Raw genomic sequence first — 21,186 nt, 5'->3', positions numbered from 1 at the left:
GTTAGGACCCGTATAATGGTCGTGATCTATCATCAGGAACTTCAGGTGAGAAAATCGACCCGATGCAACTACAGTCAATCTTCTTCTCACTGTATATTTCGGCCTTAGCATCATTCCACACTGCTCATCCTCGACATTTATCCCTTTTAAGCTATAACTTCTATGTTTAGCTTCCCACTACAGAGAATATCTCGCTTACCTTGATTTCCTTTTTGTCTTGTTAATTTTTTTCATTATTTGTGCTTATGCAAACTGTTGTGACTTCAACTCATACATATTCAAGCCAGGTTTAACATTGTCTGTTTTCGGCCTTTTTGCCTATTTACATTTCTAAATTGATGCCGGGGTTGGAATATAAACCACGTGTTAGTAGACTAATTAATACATACTGTAAATCTAATTACCTAAACTGATTAAACTAAATTCTATTGTTTTCTCATGCTAATACTCATCTGATTTTTAATTAATATACTGAATAACATCTACAAGGCACATCAAAACGATTTAGAACATGAACAGATAGTGGACACTGCGCTTGGACTCAAAATGAACAACTATTTCATTCAGTTAGTATTAATTCGTAAAACAACTACCTTACCATGTAATTATTTGTTCCAATAAATAGTAATCTTAATTAAAACGAAATTAGTCCAAAATATTTTGATACAAGCTAAGTAAAGGAAAATTCCCTTATTGTTTTCAACGTGTTTGTATAAACGCAATGACGAAATGTATCACCAGCTGAACTGGGTTTTTTTCACTTTGTCAATACTCAATTATTTATTGTTGTATAATTTAGATCACTCAGCTGATAAAACAACCGTTAGAGATAACTAAACATTTTCTTAATATTTCCTCGAAAAAAAATATTAGAGTGAGAATGTGACCATTCACCCAACCAACAGAATCATTGAAAGCTTGATTAAAAGCAAGAAGTGAACGCCCGTTCATTTTAAAAACAATATTTTTATTTATTATCTAAAATTCATATAATTCACATAATACAATTAAAATGAAATATAACTGTTTTCTAATTAAAACATGAAAATAATAAGAAATTGGTGAAACGATTACAGTTTTCTAGATACATAGAAGAATGTAAAAGAAAAAAAAGCAATCAAATAATTTATGACAAAACACACACTAGTAACAGCGAAATTCAGTCTTTTTCTCACTTTCTACATAAAATGATATTAACGATAGACATAAGAGATGACAATAGGCTAATAACAAAGACTGACCATTTAGAAAACAAAACTGCTGAATTATATTATCAGCTACTTTTAAATCAAAGTATACTAAGATTAAAATAATCACAGATGGGTTCAAAAAGAATGATCATCCCATTGACTTAATTATCTTACGAAATAAATAATAATTTTCTATATGATAAGAAGAACGAATGAAAATTGAATGTAAATTCAAAGGAAGAACAATTCCTTGCATAAAATGTCTTAATTTATTTTACTATCTACGCTTTTTATGGTAATGTTTACAAATCTGAAGGTATTGTGATAGAAAAGGAAAAAAAGAACATAAAAGAGGTGGTAAAACACAAATGATAGTAAAAAAGAGACTAACTTTGGTATTATCATGTTTTTTTTTTAATCTAATAACGTTTTCTTTGTGTATATGTGCACTTGAAAAACTACTCATAAATTATAGTAATAATAATTATTATTATTTTAAAAAATACTATAGGATTCAAGAGTTTCATGTGTATATTAATAATCTAATGAAGCTAAAAGTTAAGGCAGATAATGAGAATAAATAATAGAATGATTGTGGTTTAACTGCAGTTATTGAATTGCATAGATCTTCTGTGCAATGACAATAACGAATCCGTACATCATTGGTTCCAACACGATCAATACAACCCAGATTATCGATAACATTACTGCATTGACGTACTACACGTCTTTCATGTTCCACTAAAGGTAAAATATGTATATTACATAAAAATATGATCAATTAATTAGAATTTGTTCATGGATTACAAAGAAATAAAACAAAATACATCTTTCCTAGAAAATCAATCACTAGTTTATCCGGTATTATTTTTTTTGAGAAAAAAATGAAAGCAAATGCACTGAAAATCCACGAAATGACAATTCTTTCTATTCTGTTTTGCGACCGAATATCATTATTAGAACCAATATAATGGATTCTTTATCAAGCCATAAAATTAAGTAGTAATCTTCGAATTTGCAAGATTTTTTTCTACAGGATGGGGTTGCTGACCCCATGCCCAACCCTCCTCTTCTACCCGGGCTTGGGACCGGCAGTAACTCTAGAAGAGCTACAGAAAGTAGACATGAGAAGGACGATTAGCAACTAGAAAGGATTGCCCAGGACAGGGTTGAGTGGAGAGTGCTGGTGGGCGGCCAGTGCTCCTCCACAGGCGTAAGTAATCTCCGAAGTATCTTCACTATTTTAAAGTTAAAATGTGATGCTAATATAACATAAACCACCATATTATCCAGTCGAAGTGCTTGAACACTATTATTATCAGAAATAATACACTTCAATCTGTGTAACTAGAAACTTCTGCTATCATTTGTAGAAATAAATTACTTTATAACTTAGTATGTGAACATGTAGAAAGTTAATGTATCAAATTTACTTTGTTTTATAAAATGGGAGAAACATTGGTCACTTCAAGTTAACTTACAATTAAGCCTGTAATAAATTAACGTTTTCTTGATCTGACCTCTTATAAACAGACATTAGGTGAAATTTAATGCGTCAATGATGAAATCCATGAAACATGAGTACTGTCTGAAAAAAACTAGAGTCTTTTACCATCAATAAGTACTCAAGCAACACGATAGTTATTCGATAATTTGTGATTTCAAGTTTTGCAAAAATGTTCTTCGAGCAGTCAGCTTTTCAAATCAACCAATGAAGTGTGGATTCTAGAAAATCTTAAGATCAGCTTAGCAAAACTGTAACGTCAGTAAAACCACAAAACCATGTCCATCCACCTACAGTTAGAGGTATTTGGTCACAATTACTCCTGCAGTTTTGCTTATGGTAATATAAAGAAGCCTCTTCGTCACTGTAGTCACCAAACAATCAATAGGTCACACAGATCCCTACCTTCTCAGAACTCCGAACAGAACGCCGGAAAGTTAGACGAGTAGTCATAAGTACCGACCTGCATTTTTACTTAGCCTAAATAATTATATAAATAAAATAAAAGACCGAAAGCCACTACAATCTATTACCTTCAATATGTACAAAACCACGTCGAGGGGGAAAGCGAACTCTCCCCACCCTCATTAAAACGGAACCTTTGCAAGTCATCGGGTTTCTGAATAAAATAAACCCACCGTAACGAAACTTTGTTTCACAGTTGATGTTCCACTAACTTTAACTTCGCGGAAAATAAGTGTAGTTTTAATTCCAGGTAATTCATAATGAGAAAAATGTTTACGTACAAAAACCGGTTAAGAAACCCAATCAAGATTTCATGTGAAAATTATGGAAATCTAAATCAAACTATGATTAGTTTAACAGGAGTAACTTTACTGAAAACTCAAAAATTAGTGGTTGATTTTCAAACATTCTCACTGGTTCGTAAAATACGCTTCAAATAACTAAACGAAAAATAGCGAAACTCAGTTTTCTTTAATAGTACTAAAAAGGAGGGGACAATGAAGATATGATTATCGAGACAAATGTTTGCAAATTACGATAAATCATAACTAAACTACTTCTTGGTTAGCAAACAATCTCAAAATAATTCGCAACTTTTAACACGATGAAACTGTACTTTCGTTTTACTCAAAAATATGTAAAGCGGCCACATACGAATTTTACATAGTGTCTAACTTATTGCGGATCATTAATGTAACACAAAAGAACTAAAACAACTGCTGCATGGTACTCAACTTTCAATATTTCTGTTTGACTATCCGCAAAAACCCAATGATCTACATCACAAGTCACATAACTACAGTACACCGTATATTCAAACGAGATATCAATTGATCAACATTTCTTGGCATAAATTTAAATGTTTCGATTAGCCAAAAACTTCATGCGGGGATATTATTCCTAACTAGTTAATTTTCCACCACGTACTAAAAATCCCTTTACTGTCTGGTTGAAGGTTTATTAATTTGATTCTTCTGACGTTTAACAAAAAAGGCTGATTCTTGATATAATACCAAACTCAAATTTCGAAAAAATACTATGTAATCACAGCTGAGATAAGACTGGGCTAACTATAACAAATGTTGAATTTCATTCTCGAAGTTGTTTCATTGTTGTCATATGGGCTTACAATAAATCTTATTGTAAACAAACTCAAGCTTTTAGGTAACTTTTGAAGCCCAATAAAACGGTTGGAAAGTATACATAAAGAAAATTAGTAATGTTCCTATCACATATTCGTCAATCCTCTTGCATTTAATGACCAAGAAATATAATACTAAAACTCAGATTTTTATCACGAACTGACCCCAGTTGGATGACTACTGTAAATTACAGATCAACTACCGACATACTACAAGTACTGATATTACGTTCCTATCATAGAGTAGTTCACTTACCAACTTGATCGATTTTACGACAGCTTATTGGTTTGGACGCATCAATTCCGGGATACTTTGAACAGTTTGTTATGAATGTAAACTGATCCCAAGGTTCACATAACTGGCCATCAAGATAGGAATTGCAGACCACGCACTGGATACCATAGACTGAAAAAGGAAACATCTATTACCTTGAACGTTTTATGTCATATCACAAATTACCATAAGTCAATAACTTGAAACTAAGTAATTGTACTGTAATAATATTGCATGTAATTAGTGACAAATGTTAAGTCTAGCAGGAAATTTTCAACTGACTTTCATCTAAACTGTAAACCAATAGGTTGTATGAGACCTCAAAACAGAGTTTATCCTGTAATAATACACTTTTATGTAAATGAGTAAAACAATAATAGGTTAATCTAGAAGTATGGGAGTTTAAAATTGATGACACTCAATCTTCGAAAAGTTCTTTTCCTCAAACTTATCATCGAATAAATTCCCCAGCATTATTATCCATTCCACCTAGATGAAAACACCTGGTTGTATGGAGGATGTGACCATATCGACAATAGTGACACCTAACCACCTAAAAGGTGACGGTAATTCAATCACCTAAGATTAGATGGGGTCTGGGAAAAGACCGTGATAATCAGTTGTTACTAGGTTACTCACTTCTAAACCGAAACTTACCTTTTGAAGAACAAGTATACGGGAATAGATCAAGATTGAAACACTGAATTATAAAATTTACTCTTATTGGTAAAATGTCTGGTAATGTAATTGTAAATGATTACGAATCTGAAGTGATTCTGTCCCAAAAAGAACTAACTAAAACCATTACATAGAAGTACTCTAAAGTTTGCATTTCGGATTTTAAGATTCACACACAAAAACGGTCTACTAGTCCTCTTTACATTTAATTTAAATCACTCACATATACGGATTTTTGCGCAGTACGTTTGAACCGACTTCAACCTGATATCAAGAACTTTTCATTAAATAGGGTATATTGTGTGGAGATACGAAAGATGCAGTCTTCAGAAAGTCACTTATACAAATCTTCAGCTAGTAAATCACTTGAAATCGCACGTGATGGAAGTCGTAACCTTTCACAGGAACCAGTTTATCGCCTATCTTTTCAACAGTGACGAACAATCGTTTGTTATTCACAAAAAAAACGAAAATTACTGATGAAGGTACTTATCTCAATTTAACATCAGCTTTTCTGAGAAAAACATACATCTCATAAAACACCATTTAAGTAAATTAAAATAATGCAGAAAACCAACAGTAATATACATGAACTATGATTATCCACTGATTACATAAGAATAATTTAAAATAGTGTCTTAACTAGAGTGTGCTAAGGTTCTAACAGGATATGAATTCCAAAGTAAAGTTCTGAGAAGTCCTCAGTTAACTGCAATTCCGTCAATACCTCTTTCTTTTTCTAGTAGTTCTAGTACCATAGGTCTTAACAACTGTAATTTGTCGAACCCTGGAGTTTATGTTAAAATAATGTCATATTTTTATTAACTAAACGAAATTTGCTTATTTCACGAAAGTTTCTAGCCTTATAATTCATCATATTTTTCGGATTCACATTCAGAAAAAGTGTACAGCAATTACAGAAGGGACTGAAGTCCAAAAAATATTTACTGTATATTACTTTGAGAATACATTATGATGTAATTTCACGACAATTAAAGGTACAAAGCTAAAAATGTAATGTGGGAATCTCCGGAAATTAGTAGTATATTGACATGAATGGGTTTTATCTGAGTTATTTGTTATATCGCGGCCATAACCCTTCATTCTGAAAAATTTAATCTAAGAAAATATGGAAGTCCGTTACGACTGAAAGAAAGCAGTACACTTAAATCAGTTTGTTATTAAGCCATGATCACTACAGCTGGAACTTATTACAAAACTTATTGGTGTATTTGCAATAAAGCGATGTTTATTTTCACTCGTAAAACTACATCTAGGAAATAAAATACTAACCTGATTCCTGTTGTAAAACACATAAGAATACAACTATTACTCCCAATGGCAGATGGCTGACGAAATAGTGAGTCATTTCCACAGCATTAATTGCTGCTTGTAGCCAAATGAAATCCTGTATTCAGGGCAAGACTACGTCAAAAAAACTTATTCCCAAAGGTTGTACGATCTTGTAAAACTGACCAAACTGATGATTTGTCAATGGGATGAGTTTTACCACACTCCTACTTATTAACGAATCAGGTCCAAGGGAATAATAAGTGACCTTGAATGTCAGCCCAAAAATCTAATTAGACCTGAAATACGTAGGCCGGGATTTAATCGCACCACGGCAATTAGCGTCAAAGCGTTTTTGTTAGCGAATCATGTTGGTAAAACCCCAAAATTTAAATAAATATATCCATTTGGGGCTAAATATTGTGAATGCAGTTACAACAGCAGACGGTCGTATCAGAAGATAGAACCAACGATTGAAGAAACAATATCACTTCAGTTAGAATGATGAACTGAATCATCGAAATAAGGGTGAAAATGAACCATTATGACAGTATCCAAATCATATTAATATTTAAATATGCCTAGAATGCATGGTTGTAATGAAATGAAATCCGATACATAACAAAAGTCCTCCATGGTATGATTTATTTTAACAAATGACGATCACATTTATCAACAGTAATTAATAAATCCCCGAAGTGATCGATATTATAATGTTTGGTTGAGTGGTCTGTAGACGTTAGTTCATCCTAAAGACATTTTTTGCAAACTGGCATCAGTTGGACGACTATCCTGTTGTATAAAGATGTCTGAGATCCTACTTCACAATATTGAACTTGAATTTTCTGAACGAGCCACTTAATTGTTGTTATTATTACCCGTGTTTTACGATATTCCGAACAATAAATACAACTTTAATTCGTCATTACATGATGGATAACGTAGTAGTTGATTGATTTTAAATAGTACACACCGTGGTAAGCTAGTTAGGTAGTCTTGCACAAACTAATGATCTAAAGAATATTGAAAATCCATGTGGTAAGCCATCCACTTTGGACTGTAAAACCATTCGGGTCTCAATACTAAGCAAAGAAGAGTTGTTTTTTTCGATTCTAGATACTTCTTGATGGGAAATGTCAACACAAATGGCCACTAATTATCAATCAGACCGTGAAAGAGCATCAAAAACCGAACTACTAAGTGGACTTCATATATGAGTATACTTGCTTTAGTTAGTTGCAACATGGTAAGAGCCGAATGGGAATAAGAAAAACAAAGAACCTCAATGTCAATAGAAAATGAAATATGAAAACTCAGTAGGTCGTGATTGATGTAACACTGTAAACATGTGGCTTTCAGACCTACACACGGGTAATACCTACTAGGTCAGTAGTGCGGTGGTTGACTGTTTAAGAAGTTCCACTTTCAACTGACAGGTCATGAGTTCGAACCATTCCCCCATTTCAGTTTTGGCACGAACATAGTCGGGTCACTCTGTTCCCGAATTTCGTGCTACTTATCACTAGTAAGTGGTGTGTTTTCTATATGTATAAATCTGTACACGGTTAATCAATGCGTGTTAACTACTTTTGTTATGAGAAAGGAATAATTTATTCAACAAACATACTGCCTGTTATCACAGAAGGATGTAAAATATGGAAAAATCCTGCGGTAATTTTATGTAAACTCTTAATAATCAAGTTCTCTAAAAGATGAATCTGATGAATGGTAAAATCAGAAGTATACGATTATGATTTCCCACTATACGACCACCAAAATAATAATTTCTATGTCATTGGAGAAAAAACTATTCTTCTGGTCCAAATGTTGTGTAGTATGCGTAGTTGATTCTCACTGGCTAGATCTTATCCTGTTTGGTCGAACAGTTGTTTGCCTATTGTCCATGAACGGATTGTTGGACTGAAACAAGGAAATAAAGTGTCTTGCCTGATAAATATTTAAATGCATCCCATTGCAATATGCTCTAATATCTACGTTATTTCAGTCAGTCTATGACTCTGTTGAATAAATCTCGGTTATATATGTGGTATATTCCAGCACTCATTAGAATCACACGAGATAAATTAATATAGGTTAAGGAAATTACTACATATGTGTATCTTTACTTCAAAAATGATTCATCTGCTGCTTCTGTATGGCGGATGTATGCCGTCTTTCGAGAACATGTTTCCGTTAGGCAATTATTTCCTAAAAAATCAAAAGATAAAATATTGCATACTATCAGTTCGCCTCCTCTTTGAATTCAGAATTATTGGTTGTCCATGGATGACGTATGGTGAGCACTGTTATGTTTGGTTGCTAAAAGAGATAACATTGTTTATTTAAAAAGTTCTACAATCAAACAACTCTTTTTATTAAATCGTATTTGATCTCATTAAACTCTACCCTAACTTGAGGGTTAACACCCTCTAAACTAGTTAAGGTCTCACATATGTGTGTGAAAACTTTAATAACAAGTAAAACAAAATTGATTAGTCCCATTTTACCTTTTGACCGTACCATGCGATTTTCGAACGTAGCCTGACATCTTTTAAGTTCATTGACAACTCACATCTAATTATTTTGTGATCTCGAGTTTCCCCTTGATGAGGTTTCTTTAAAGCAAATATGTTTTGTGTGAGAAAGCATTTAAGTAGACGTAATATACCCACTTAGATATAAAAATAAGAAAGATTAGTACAGAGAAAAGTTCTCTTTTCAGTTAATTTATTTTCAAAGCCATAAAATCGCAAACATATACTTATTTTTCAAAATGATAATAATTTCAATAACTGTGATAATAAAATTCCCCTAGACATGGTAACAATGAGATAAAATAAGTGAAAGTACAAAAACGTTTTTTTTAACAAGGAAACTAATAATGATGTTGGGAGCTTGAATATTCATCATGAAGATAAATAAAGAAATCATGATTTAAAATGGAAGGCCCAGAGTGATAAAACATGTTGAGGTTGAGAAGAACTGTAATTAGAAGGATCATGGAAATGGAACCAAATTAGATGGGTGTAAAAGGTCTATGGAGAATAAGATAGAAGGAAAGTAGATGACTGTTAGAGAAGAAAAAACTGCAGGAGATTAAGACTTCGATAGAAGAAGAGGTTTTGCAAGTTTCTTTTGTATACATAATTCTGGTTTTTCTGAACGTATAGTAAGTGTTTCGACAATGTTAGGAAGACAGAATGTAACTGCCTTTGACAGCTTTCTACTTTAGTTGTAGTGGTCATTCGATCAAAACGGATTCGCGGTCACAGTAAGTCCCCATTTGCAGACTGATGAAACTTGTTAGTGTGTAGTGTAGCATCGAGTTGCGTTTGACTATGAACACCACTACAAGAAGAGCGCGTACCAGAAAATCAGAAGGCGAATGAAGGTTGTAACAAGATTTATTCTTTGGCGATCTAGTGGTATCGAAAGTATACCGAGATCGTGCCAAAGGAAATACAAGCGGAATCAATGGGCAAACGTGCGAGCGTACAAGGCCACAGTAAACGGAAGAATAATGAGGGAATAATGGACGTCTTTAGTACAGTTAAACAAACAAGCACAGTAAAACAATAACTGGTACAATTGGTTATAATAATAATTGTTCCCATTAAACCAATTGCGTTCTCTTGATAAAAGTAGGTCACTACAAGTGAATCTACATCAATAACTCAATATATTTAAATAACTTTGTTCTATCCTTTCGACCAACATACTTGAACAGTCTACTTTCATTAATCACAAAGGTTTATGTTATCCCGTTGTTGATATTCAGAACAAAATTCAATGAGTCTATGCTAAGAAACACAGATCAAAACTCAGCTCTAAATGTCGACAACGTAATAACAAAAACTCTTAGGATTAGACATTATGGTCGTCAGTCATATCTATCTGTATATAAGTGTTGATGCTCATAACTTAAATCCAGTAACTTCCACTTAAAACACAGGATTTGCTATCTATTGAGATACTAAGTCAAAATAGCCACTAACTTATAAAACGCGGATGATTTTTATTATTTATCTGTAAATGTGCGAAGCGAAAGGCACCGGATTAAACTCCTAGCGTGAACATTGGGATGCAGATACATTCAGCTGACGGGAATTAAACAGAATGAAATATGTCTCCTAGATTCCACTGCTTCCTGCTATCCATATTTACTTAAGTACTTGTAACTTTATGAAAAGATCGAGGTGATCTGTTCAGGATCATAATATGTTAAAAGAGACTGGTCAGTTGTAGGGAGTCCCTCTGACAAATTCCGATAATGCAATGAGAAAACGAAGTTTATCAGAATTATGTGGTATATTGGTGCAATACCTATCCTGGTAATACTGATTTACTATCCAGAGTGGTAATCACATCGTTCTTGTGTACTTTATTATCATTATTTCTTACCTTTAAGCTGTCTAGTTGACCTTTTAATTTTCATATAAAAAATGTCTTAACAAGCATATGTGTGATCAAATTGTTCGAAATTTATTGCACAAATTTATCACATAATTCTGATAAACTTCGTCTTCTCATTGCATTATCAAGATTGATCAGTTGTAGTTCGTAACGTCAACAACTGGACGATTCAGACAAATAACCTTAAACTGTAATATTCGCCAATAACAACTGATCAAACATAATAACAAGCAGACATAACAAATAGACTCAACACGAAATTGTTAAAAAGTGGATTATGAACACCATACCAATTAGTTAGAATCAATTAACATGAGCCGGCTGGATAAAATAACATGATAAATTTGTAAACGATACGACAAGTTAAAAGGAAGAGTTTAAGAAAGGTAAAATACAGGCAATAGCTTAGCGAAACTACGGGCTACGACGGTAGCAAGAGAAAAAATGTAGTAAGTTTCTTTAGCTCACCTGGTTGGTATTTCAGTGTTTATGGGGAATGCTTCAACAATGTAAAATAGACAAAAACATGTTCACAAGATTCTTTATTATCGATCTCCCATAAAATCACTAATGTGTATTTTTAATCACGTATAGTTTTTTAGATAAACTCCGTTGAACGTAATACGCTTAGAACATCTCATTTCTCTACCCCATCTGGAACAAGCATCCCATAAACGCATACTGAGGTAATCAAATGTAAGAGCTCACCTTTGTATTGCAGTTAAATATCAGTTGGCTGGGAAGCACTAGTGAATGAATTAATCGGAAAGATCTGACTGAATTCCAGCGTACAATCTGTATTTAAAAACTCAGAACTTTTCAAAGTTGATTGCTTTTGACTCAGTAAATAAGTATTGACCCAAGAATCTAAATTCAAACTTCTCAGTACTATGTTGTACTATTGCAACTAGTTGAAGTTGTCAAGTCTTCAGGCAGAGATTAGTTATTAAGATCGACATGTTTAAAACTAAGTTGAAATTTATTTCATCTTTTCAATCACATAGGGATTTGTTCAAAATAGTAATTTTAGAATATCGACTAGTTACTAAATAACTACGTGGTTCCCGTGTTGATTGAATTCTATCCATGAAGTTGTGTTGTGCCCACTAACTTAAGTAATTTCAGAAACTGTATACTAAATAAACGAATAGGAAAAACACCTTCTTTCTTTGTTAATAGAACATTAATACTAAACTGTAAAATACTGTCAAGTTAAACAAACTATTACCACATGTACCTTGGTTATAACGGAAACAGCTTGGGTTCGGAAAAGGTAAGGTCTATGTCAGTTGAGAACCTAACTGGTTTTCGAAAAGAAATGAATACCGTCCTATGGATCAATCCAATTTCTTTGCATGTCCTTTTATATTTTTGATGCAACTTATTTTAAACTTACTTCAACAAACTGTGACAAAAATGAAGAAAGAATGTGAAAAACAGTATAATTCAGATTGTTATTCTTTTGATTACCGGCTCGTATTTTAGAGATCGTATACCATACCATAGTTCAACTTAGATCATCGTGAGTTGTGACTAGCTTATTTGTAAATAAAACACTAAACTATTAGTTCCTTACTAATTTTAATGCTAACCAAACAAATAGTACTTCCAGAACAAACATAACGTCAAGTTACAGTGATCAAACAACGATCAGACAATTCACATAATGTCAAATTTATAACACAATGCAACCTTCTTTTTATTTTTAAAATTTCGGATCACTTAGTGGTGTAATCTGTCCTATCTTTCCAAAGACCAATATGTTTATCAAAAACAAATATAGATGAGAATATACGGCCTAAGTAAGTGATTTTGTTAAAAAGAAAATTTTTTTCCCTGAATTCTCCTTTTAATTCTAGTCAGCAACACACATGTTATTTGAAATTTATGATTATCGTCGAGTCTGTAGTCAACTGAAATTTTTCTAATTTTTCCTCTTGATGACTATGATGTACACAAAATATTTTTCTTAGTCGTTGGTGTGGCCAAAAAATGTTCATGTAACTGAATATTAACTGATAATCTGGACGAATGAATAGTCTTTCTTTTTTTACAATCTATGTTGTTGCTCATATGAACATGCTCTGAACCATTTAGTGTACATTGGTGTATATTGTTATTATCTTGTCTAAAACTTGGGTCAGTTAGTTTATCAGTTGTCAACTATCGGTCAAACCACAAAGAACAAAGAAACAGTTTAGAGCTCATTAACAGTATGAGTCATCAACCGTGTAGTATGGTCTTATTTTACATGTGTAAAACAGAGCAAAGATATCTGTGCATCAATTTGTTAGGGTCATGAATGCTTATAAAGGTCAAATGACTCAGTATTCTTAATAAAAATTCAGATCTAGAAATGAATATGTGACTACAGACAAAATGAGGGAATGGATTATAATAATAACGATAAGATTTTTTAAAATGAAAATCCCATCCAAGCACAGTATCACAACGAATCCACCTCACTAATGACCAACTTTCAAATGTATTTAAGCAAGTTCATATATTAAGCAGTAATCCCTTAAGTCTTAACGTATCGAGAGGTAATAACACACCGGTGACATTAAATGAGAATTCCTTTATGCTACAAAATGAATGAAATTGAAATCATAGACCACCGACTCTAACTAAGCGTGGTAGTGAGTATGAGCGGACACGAAGTTCCGAACTAGATTGAATCAATCCTTGATTAATCCGTAGTTTCGTGGGGGATAATTAAAGTAGACGTTTTTGTAATTAGTCTTGGTACTTTTTGCATTTTCCATCAATTCTTACATTTTGTATAATTACCATTATCGCCTGTAAAATTGTCGTTCAAAATGACATAACCTTTGACCTTCCGTTCCAGTTTGTGAACACACAGCATGACCCATTGATTATCACCCACAAATACACTGCTGCATACATAGGCTATTCTAGTTTCTGAATAGACTAATCTCATCATTCTCCTAAAGCCAGATTTGGACCTTGTCACATATTAACTTTGACTGTTTTTATGTGAGCGTATGTGTGTACATTTCCTATCTTACTCGTCACATGTCTGTAACTTATTTTTGCTGACTATATATAGTGATTCACACTTGGTTAAATGGAGTTGGCTCACACGCCTTCTCAAATGCACATAATTTCGCTTCGTTAATCCAATCGTTTATCTGGATCAACGATTTTATGAAATACACGTATTCGAAATCCATTCTCGTATCTGAATTATTTAATTCCGTTATTCACTAGCGGAAGTTAACTCGATAATTAAATACAAGGATTGACGACATGTATATTTCGACAGCAATCATTCATTCGATGCAAATCAACTCAGATTTAGTGCCACAAAAGTTTGAATAATTCTCCTTCTAATGTCATTTTGTAACGAAAATTACCTCAAAAAGATTTATAATAGTGAGAATACTAATAAGTGAAACTCATAAACACAATCTGTTATTTTATTTCACTACATGAGAACAAAATCGTGCGCTTTAAAACGCACTCTATAGATCTAAATTTTTGTAGTTGTTATTTCTAAACTTAAAGTTCATTGATTACAGATCAGTCTGGAAATATCAACACTTACACTATTTGCCATTACAAATTTATATCACTCGTTAACATATTAGAATGAAGTAATCACCCATTGCTGACCCATGTGTTTCTTTTATACCTGTGGCATTCTCAATAGGAATGGTCTTTTCACCAGTTGATTAAGTTACACTTACTATAATATGTTCTTGGAAAGCTAAGGAACAGTACTGTGTTTATTCTCATCGAAAGGCGTCCTTTATGACTTATTCTTCACTTCATTATGACCCGATTAACCGAAAACTGGATATTGAATATGACAACAAACACATGAAACTGAAAGATTATCAGTGCAAAATAATTTTAATTAACATATTCATGTCACTTGTTGACAAACTAGTCAGGAATTAACAATATATTTGCTTAGTTTTCTTTAAAACAACTTACCATACACTTAATTCCACATACATCTTATATGAATAAATTCTTTTCCATCGGTATTGAGAAAGCTTATACCGTTAATTTAAATATGGTATCTAAATCTGAAGTTATGTTTGAATATTCATATGAAGTCCATGACCCGCAATCATAAACTTGAAATAAATTTTCATGAAACTGTCACGTACCATTTTTGAGAGAAAAATTGGATACACATACCTCAGACTTACATTCAAGTCCTCTACTGACAGGAAGGGTCAACACTCCCTCTCGAAATGCTCTTACATGGCTACGTGCATACAACCACTGCCAGGGAAGTCCTAATCAGTGAATTCTCGTGGCGGGGGCGTTGTTCACGAAATGGAAAGGACTAGAAGCGAATGTCCTGCGCTTTAACCGGTTTGGTGGATCCGGAGGATGTGACACATTTCGAAGCAACATTTTTTGATAGTTCATAGCCAATAAAGACGTAACAAAGACACTGATCCAGGTCACCATTGATAAAAATGCGAAGTACTGACTGACAGTAAAGATGTCATGTTGATATGTGGTACAGTAGATGATGCTACTAAGAAGAGCTGACACAGTTTAGTACGTTTGCCTACCAATAAATTAAGTTCATAAGATTAATCGAGCAGACCTTAATGAAAAGCAATAAATCGATTTTTTTTCTCAAATTAAACCCAATCTCCCTATTTTGGGGTTCTTCCCAAAATTTTGGGCATCTTGTGCCATTTCCTCAAAAATTTCCATAGCGGCTTCTCGAAAAACGGATAAAATTTCCCCCATATTGGGATGCCTATTTCGATTATGAATTCCGAGGGTTACGACTCATTTGGAATATTCATGATTTTCCAAACAACCCACAGCATAAAGAGAAGGAATAATACTTCGACCCTCAGTCAGATTCAACGTAGTCCTTTAGTCAGCTACAACTTAGGATCAGGCACATACATGCGTCTGTCCAAGTTGCACAACAAGATGAACAAGAAAGTCATGAAAGCAGTTACTTCAATGGTAGTAACAAAAGATTTCATATGACGATATAATACAGAAAGAAAGAATTAGTTCGTAGAAATAGAGGTATAAAGCAATTTTAATCTCACAGTCTAAGGGAAGACAAAGAGTGTATACACCTACACCATTGTGATCGATTCTCAGCCATGTTATCCAGAGTCTCCAACCACTGGTTACGATAGTGGCGCAGAACCCAACCAAGTAGTCTGCATCTACCAACATGGCGCAGACTAGGAGTTAGTGACTTTACAGACTGATGCCACATTTTGATTCAGCCACCCCTATCTTTCTTCCAACCATCCCCAACACTAGTCAGCATTACACGACGTGGTAATCGGTGTTCAGGCATACGTGACACGTGGCCCAACTGTTTCAATCTATGCAGATTCACAACCTCATCAACTGATATACCAGCATTCCAAAGTACCCTTCGTTTAAACTCACTATTACTTACCCGGTGATCTCAGCAGATGCGAGCAACATCTGTGACCAGATACCAGTAACTTACGAGTGTCTTCTACCCTTAATAGCCGTGTTTCGTGACCGCAAAGTAAAACAGAACGAAATGCTGCGCAGTATACTCTTGCCTTAATTGATAGGTGGATATCTTGCCTTCGCCACAGGTCGAGTAAGTTGGCAAAATCCAGACGAGCTTTTGGAATCCGTGCTGAGATTTCGTCAGACACCGACTCATTAGGGCTGATGAAACTCCCAAAATAAGTGATGTCAACTAGTTCACTTCCTATCCTTAGTTCAAGTGTTGACGCAGGCCAGTCCGAAAGCAACAATTTACATTTAGAGGGGTAGAGACGCATCCCAAACATCCTGACATTGTTGCGCAGTACACTTTATTAGCATCTTTATCAAACAAGACTATATCATCTGCGAATTCTAATTCGATAATTTGACCTCCTGGTAAGAAATCGATACCCGAAACTCAGTCGACACGTTCGTTGTTTCCATCAGTATGTCTATGATGAAGTTGAACAAATATGGAAAAAGTGGGCAGTCTTGTCGGACACCACTTGAGGTTGCGAAATCAGGTGAAAGTTCACTATATGCTCTGACTGGGTTGCTAGTGTTCGAGCAAAGAGCATTCACAAGATCTAGGTGCTTCTGAGTTACACCTTTCAATGATAGACACTGTCACATAACCTCTCGATCTACAGAGTCAAATGAAGCTTCTAAGTTTAAAAAAACTATCATTTTTGGACGCCAATAAGCCTGCCTGTCTGACGAACGGTGAATATGTGGTCGATGCAGGGGCGATCAGGTCTAAAGCCAGCCTGATTTTCTCTTGTTTACAGCTCACGGATATTTGTTAGGCGTCTGATAATCATTGAGGCTAGTATTTTAGATATTATATTGGTTAAACTAATTCCTTTATGTTTGTCACAGGATGATTTTGACCCCTTCATATATATATTGGGACGATCAGTGATTGAGACCAGCCAGATGAGATTACGTCCACTTCCCAGATATTGGCTAAAATATTAGTCAACCTAACCGTTAAAACTGGAACACCAACCTCAGAAATCTCTGGATATTATCAACAGATATAGAAGCCACTGGTTTTTTGGTGACCATTTGGGAAAGACAGGAGGCTTGATGGCCAGTGTTAGTCCTGGCAATAGTGGTCTCTCAGTTGATCCAGCTTTCTTTTGTGTCGACGGAGGGTGCCTAAACCACGTGCTGAGGTAATGAATCTCACTCGTTGTTGATTCGATGGGAAAATCGATAGCCAGCTGACAAGTAATCTGTCTTCGGCTTGTGAACTTTTATGGAGTGTCCTCGTAAATTCTGTTTTAGAAGACAAGAAAAATGAGGGCATGTCAGGTGCAAATTCATCACTAAGCAACTTGAAAACTGCAATCAAGTGGCCCCTAGTTCTACGATACGTCAACGGGAATGTCTAGCTTGGCCTACTGAGCATCATACGGAAGCTTCGCTATTCCGGGGTTTAGCTTAGTTGCGGTCCTCTGAACCATTGTCAAAAGCTCAGTCTTTTTAAGCTGGGCTAGCCGCTTGTTTATGACGTACGAACACTGTATACAAAGTCAAAACGTTTTAGAGTCGACAGGACTAAAAGCCTTACGTATTGACCATTATGCTCTAAAACCTTTGGCGGCTATAGCACGGCAGTGTGCAGTAGTCTTGGCTAACGATGACTCCTAAGTCATTATGTCTCTGGGCAACAGGTAGCCCAGGGTTATTCATTGTATATATATCTGTACCTTGATGACCGATATGCATCACGACTCATTTTGAAGTATTTATCGGCAACCGAGACCAACGAGTTAATTTCTTCAGGTCATTTGGGAGTTCTAAGCTATCACCATTACATCACATCGTTCTTCATATCTTGATATCGTCAGCACACAGCAAGACCGATGATGATAGGAGACGAGGAAGGTCATTTACAAAATTGTATCCTGGGGCACTTAACCAAGCACAGATTCCCAGCCAAATAACTTCATCCACACACTATGTTGGCGCCCAACTAGGGAGTCTTTTATCTGGGTCATTAGATCGCCTCCTATTACGACATTTCTTAGCTCATTTAAAAGCCGGTTGTGCAGAACTTTGTCAAAAAGCTATATCAACAAAGGAAGCCACTGGCTTTTGGTGACCATTTGGTTCAAAGCACTAAAATATGTCATTGCTTTTTACACTGCCGTTCGTTTATTTTTCCAAACATCCGCGTCAGTATCGTGCGCGGAAATGCCTATGTGCGACCTCATTTGTTTCTGGTACCTACTTTTGGCGCTGTCTCTTTATGCTAAAACTAAACGGTTGCCTGAACATAGTCGCAGTGGACGATCACCATTATCTGTTCGTTGTGCCGGAATACTAATATGCCAAACTAAATGTCTTTCTGTTTGGATTAAGCGACCTACGTGGGCATTCAAGTCACCTCCTACGAGTACAATATCTGAACGTTCAGCTTTCTGAAGTTTGGAAAGCCTTCCGTAAAAGTCATCTTTCACTTTATCCGGAATGCAGTCATTGGGAGCGTAGACAGAAGGGATGTAAAGGCGATGTGTCCTTATCGTTCTTACGGAGTCGTTTAGCCGACGACCATCATTTCCTGTTCGATGAGATGGAGTATCGAAATACCCACCCAAATGTCTTCCTTATGGTTTAAGCAAACTTCTTGAGCACCTACCAGTAGAATTCGTCCTACACTGTACCCGTCCTGCAGTCAGTTCGAGTTCTTACGGTCCCGCTTAGCCGAACAGTTCATGGACGACTGCTAACGGCAACACATTGTAATATCGCTCATCCTACCCTCGTCCTTAGTGCTGTACCTACACTTGTATACACAAGAGAACCGCACTTATCGCACTCAGGTAAATAATGTTAGGAAGTCCCTTTCCACACGGATAAATCCTTGCTTAAGTATGGCTGTTGAATAAAGACTTAGGTCATAGTAACCAACTACGCACTAACACCATAGTCACAAGCAATATATATATTGCCCGTACATCTGACAATTACATACCACGTCACACCTTCTGCGGTACTGATAAATAAACTAAGGAAGTTGCAAACCAAATGGTGATTGGCCCTAAAAAGGGCCGTTGTCACGTTCTCCGTAGTAGCAGCACCTATATAGGCACCATCAAACCACTTTACTTCTTCTTTGGAGCAACCTTCTTAGCCACAGTCTTCTTAGGAGTCTTTGGCTTTTTAGCTGCTGGCTTCTTTGTTACAGCAGCTTTTGGCTTCTTAGGTGTCTTGACTTTCGGTTTAGTGACCTTCTTTTCTTTAGGCTTCTTTGGAGTTGATTTTGGTTTAACAGCGGAAGGAGCTTTGGTTTTCGGTTTAGCAACTTTGGGTTTGGCATCAACAATTTTCTTTTCAGCTACTTTGAAGCTGCCAGACGCGCCCTTCCCCTTATTCCCAACTCGTATAAAAGCACCTTTTTCAACACCATGTACTATAGCACGGCGAATATGGGCTGCCTGCTTTTCAACATCGAACTTGTAATTCGCGGCTATGTATTTTTTGATGGTAGCGAGTGAGCTGCCCTTACGATCCTTAACCGCCAAAATTGCTGCCGTGATCATGTTGACTACCGGCGGGTGGCTGGCCGGCATTTTAGGTTTCGACGACTTCGGCTTCTTCACTGGGACGGGCACTGAAGCGCTCATGACTATACCTCCTTTCCAAAATTGCCACACGGAGACGAGAACGGACGTTCTAGCTTCTCAGTTGAGCCCTATAATAATTTCTTGACCACGACGTTACATGATTTTCATATTATCCAATTAGAAGCCAGTGTGAACATTGTCCAATCACAAAATAGCTCATATGATTATCGTTTTGTTGATCGTTGGTACAAGGTCGTTGTGTCGAGTATGTGGTTGCTTAAACTATTGTCATTTTCGCCTCAGATAAGGTATTCTTCATGAAAACAGGAGTACTGTTGATTAGGGCTTTTTCTCAGGACACTTTGACTTCGAGGGACTTCTGTCTTTTCCATTCTCGCGTTTGTTTTATCATTTTCAACTTGAAGTGTCGTGCTTATATGTTGGTGGCTAAGGATAAAGCATCAAATTTTTCTTGTCATGTACTTTGGTAACGAGCTTCAAGCTCTCTTGGCCCATCAGCATCCACTGACCTATTAATTCCTAAACTATTTTGCCTGGCTTGGGTTGTTATAGTAGGCTTTAGCTGGGTTAGAAGCTCTGGTGGTGACGTTTTATGTAAGGCGAAACTGTAGCGTTGGTCCCTGTGAATCGAAGGACCTGACAGTCTATGCTATTAGATATTTTTCAAGTATACTTGTTGAATGTGACGAGATTCTTAGTCTACGGAAGGAAAGATTGTAGGTTACAAACTCGGTTTATGTTAGGGCTTCGTCAGATAGTTTTTTTTTCCAGTGTGTTCGACAAGTATCCTCTGTTGCCAATTTCGTTTTTTAAATGAACCAGTGTTTTCTTGTGATGATTATTGTGAGTGTTGTATTGAAGAGATTTCATAATAGCAGTTCTAGCAAAACATTGTCAAAATTAAGATAATGCTTTGTCGATCTACAAAATCGATTCATAAGAATTATATTTAACGTCTCATTTGAGTGACAGTCGCTAGTCAACCGTGAAGGTTACTTAATAATTGGGATACTCCGACCTACAATTGTATCAAACTTTTTTGGCTTTGAACACAAAACCATACGCAGTAAAATAAATGGAACAGTTGTGCCATGTGTTAAATATTCGAATCTGAAACGTTGTTTTTTACTTAAAAAGACATCCTACAA

At 35.4% G+C, this 21,186-nt stretch overlaps 2 protein-coding genes across 3 annotated transcripts; both read right to left on the bottom strand.

Annotated features, from left to right (window-relative positions):
- Positions 1-946: 946 nt before the first annotated feature.
- On the bottom strand, positions 947-6,663 carry MS3_00004178 (uncharacterized protein). 2 transcript variants are annotated; one of them, XM_012940310.3, is made up of 3 exons: positions 6,546-6,663; positions 4,557-4,706; positions 947-1,931 (listed from the first exon to the last, which is right to left on the bottom strand). In XM_012940310.3, the coding sequence occupies exons 1-3, from the start codon at positions 6,619-6,621 to the stop codon at positions 1,714-1,716; spliced, it is 444 nt and encodes a 147-aa protein (XP_012795764.3). In that variant the 5' UTR covers positions 6,622-6,663; the 3' UTR covers positions 947-1,713. The 2 variants fall into 2 exon arrangements, with proteins under 2 accessions (XP_012795764.3, XP_051072215.1); XM_051212078.1 differs by having other exon boundaries at positions 4,557-6,663.
- A 12,717-nt stretch (positions 6,664-19,380) lies between these two features.
- Positions 19,381-20,077, bottom strand: MS3_00004177 (uncharacterized protein; the record flags this gene model as incomplete). Its single annotated transcript, XM_012940311.3, has 1 exon — positions 19,381-20,077. One exon carries the CDS (start codon positions 20,075-20,077, stop codon positions 19,556-19,558), a length of 522 nt encoding a protein of 173 aa, XP_012795765.1. The 3' UTR covers positions 19,381-19,555.
- Positions 20,078-21,186: the final 1,109 nt, after the last annotated feature.

Source organism: Schistosoma haematobium, chromosome ZW, assembly GCF_000699445.3.
Source record: "Schistosoma haematobium chromosome ZW, whole genome shotgun sequence".
Classification (NCBI taxonomy): Eukaryota; Metazoa; Platyhelminthes; class Trematoda; order Strigeidida; family Schistosomatidae; genus Schistosoma; species Schistosoma haematobium.
Note: the sequence above shows the minus strand (reverse complement) of the source record. Positions and strands in the feature narration are given on the sequence as shown.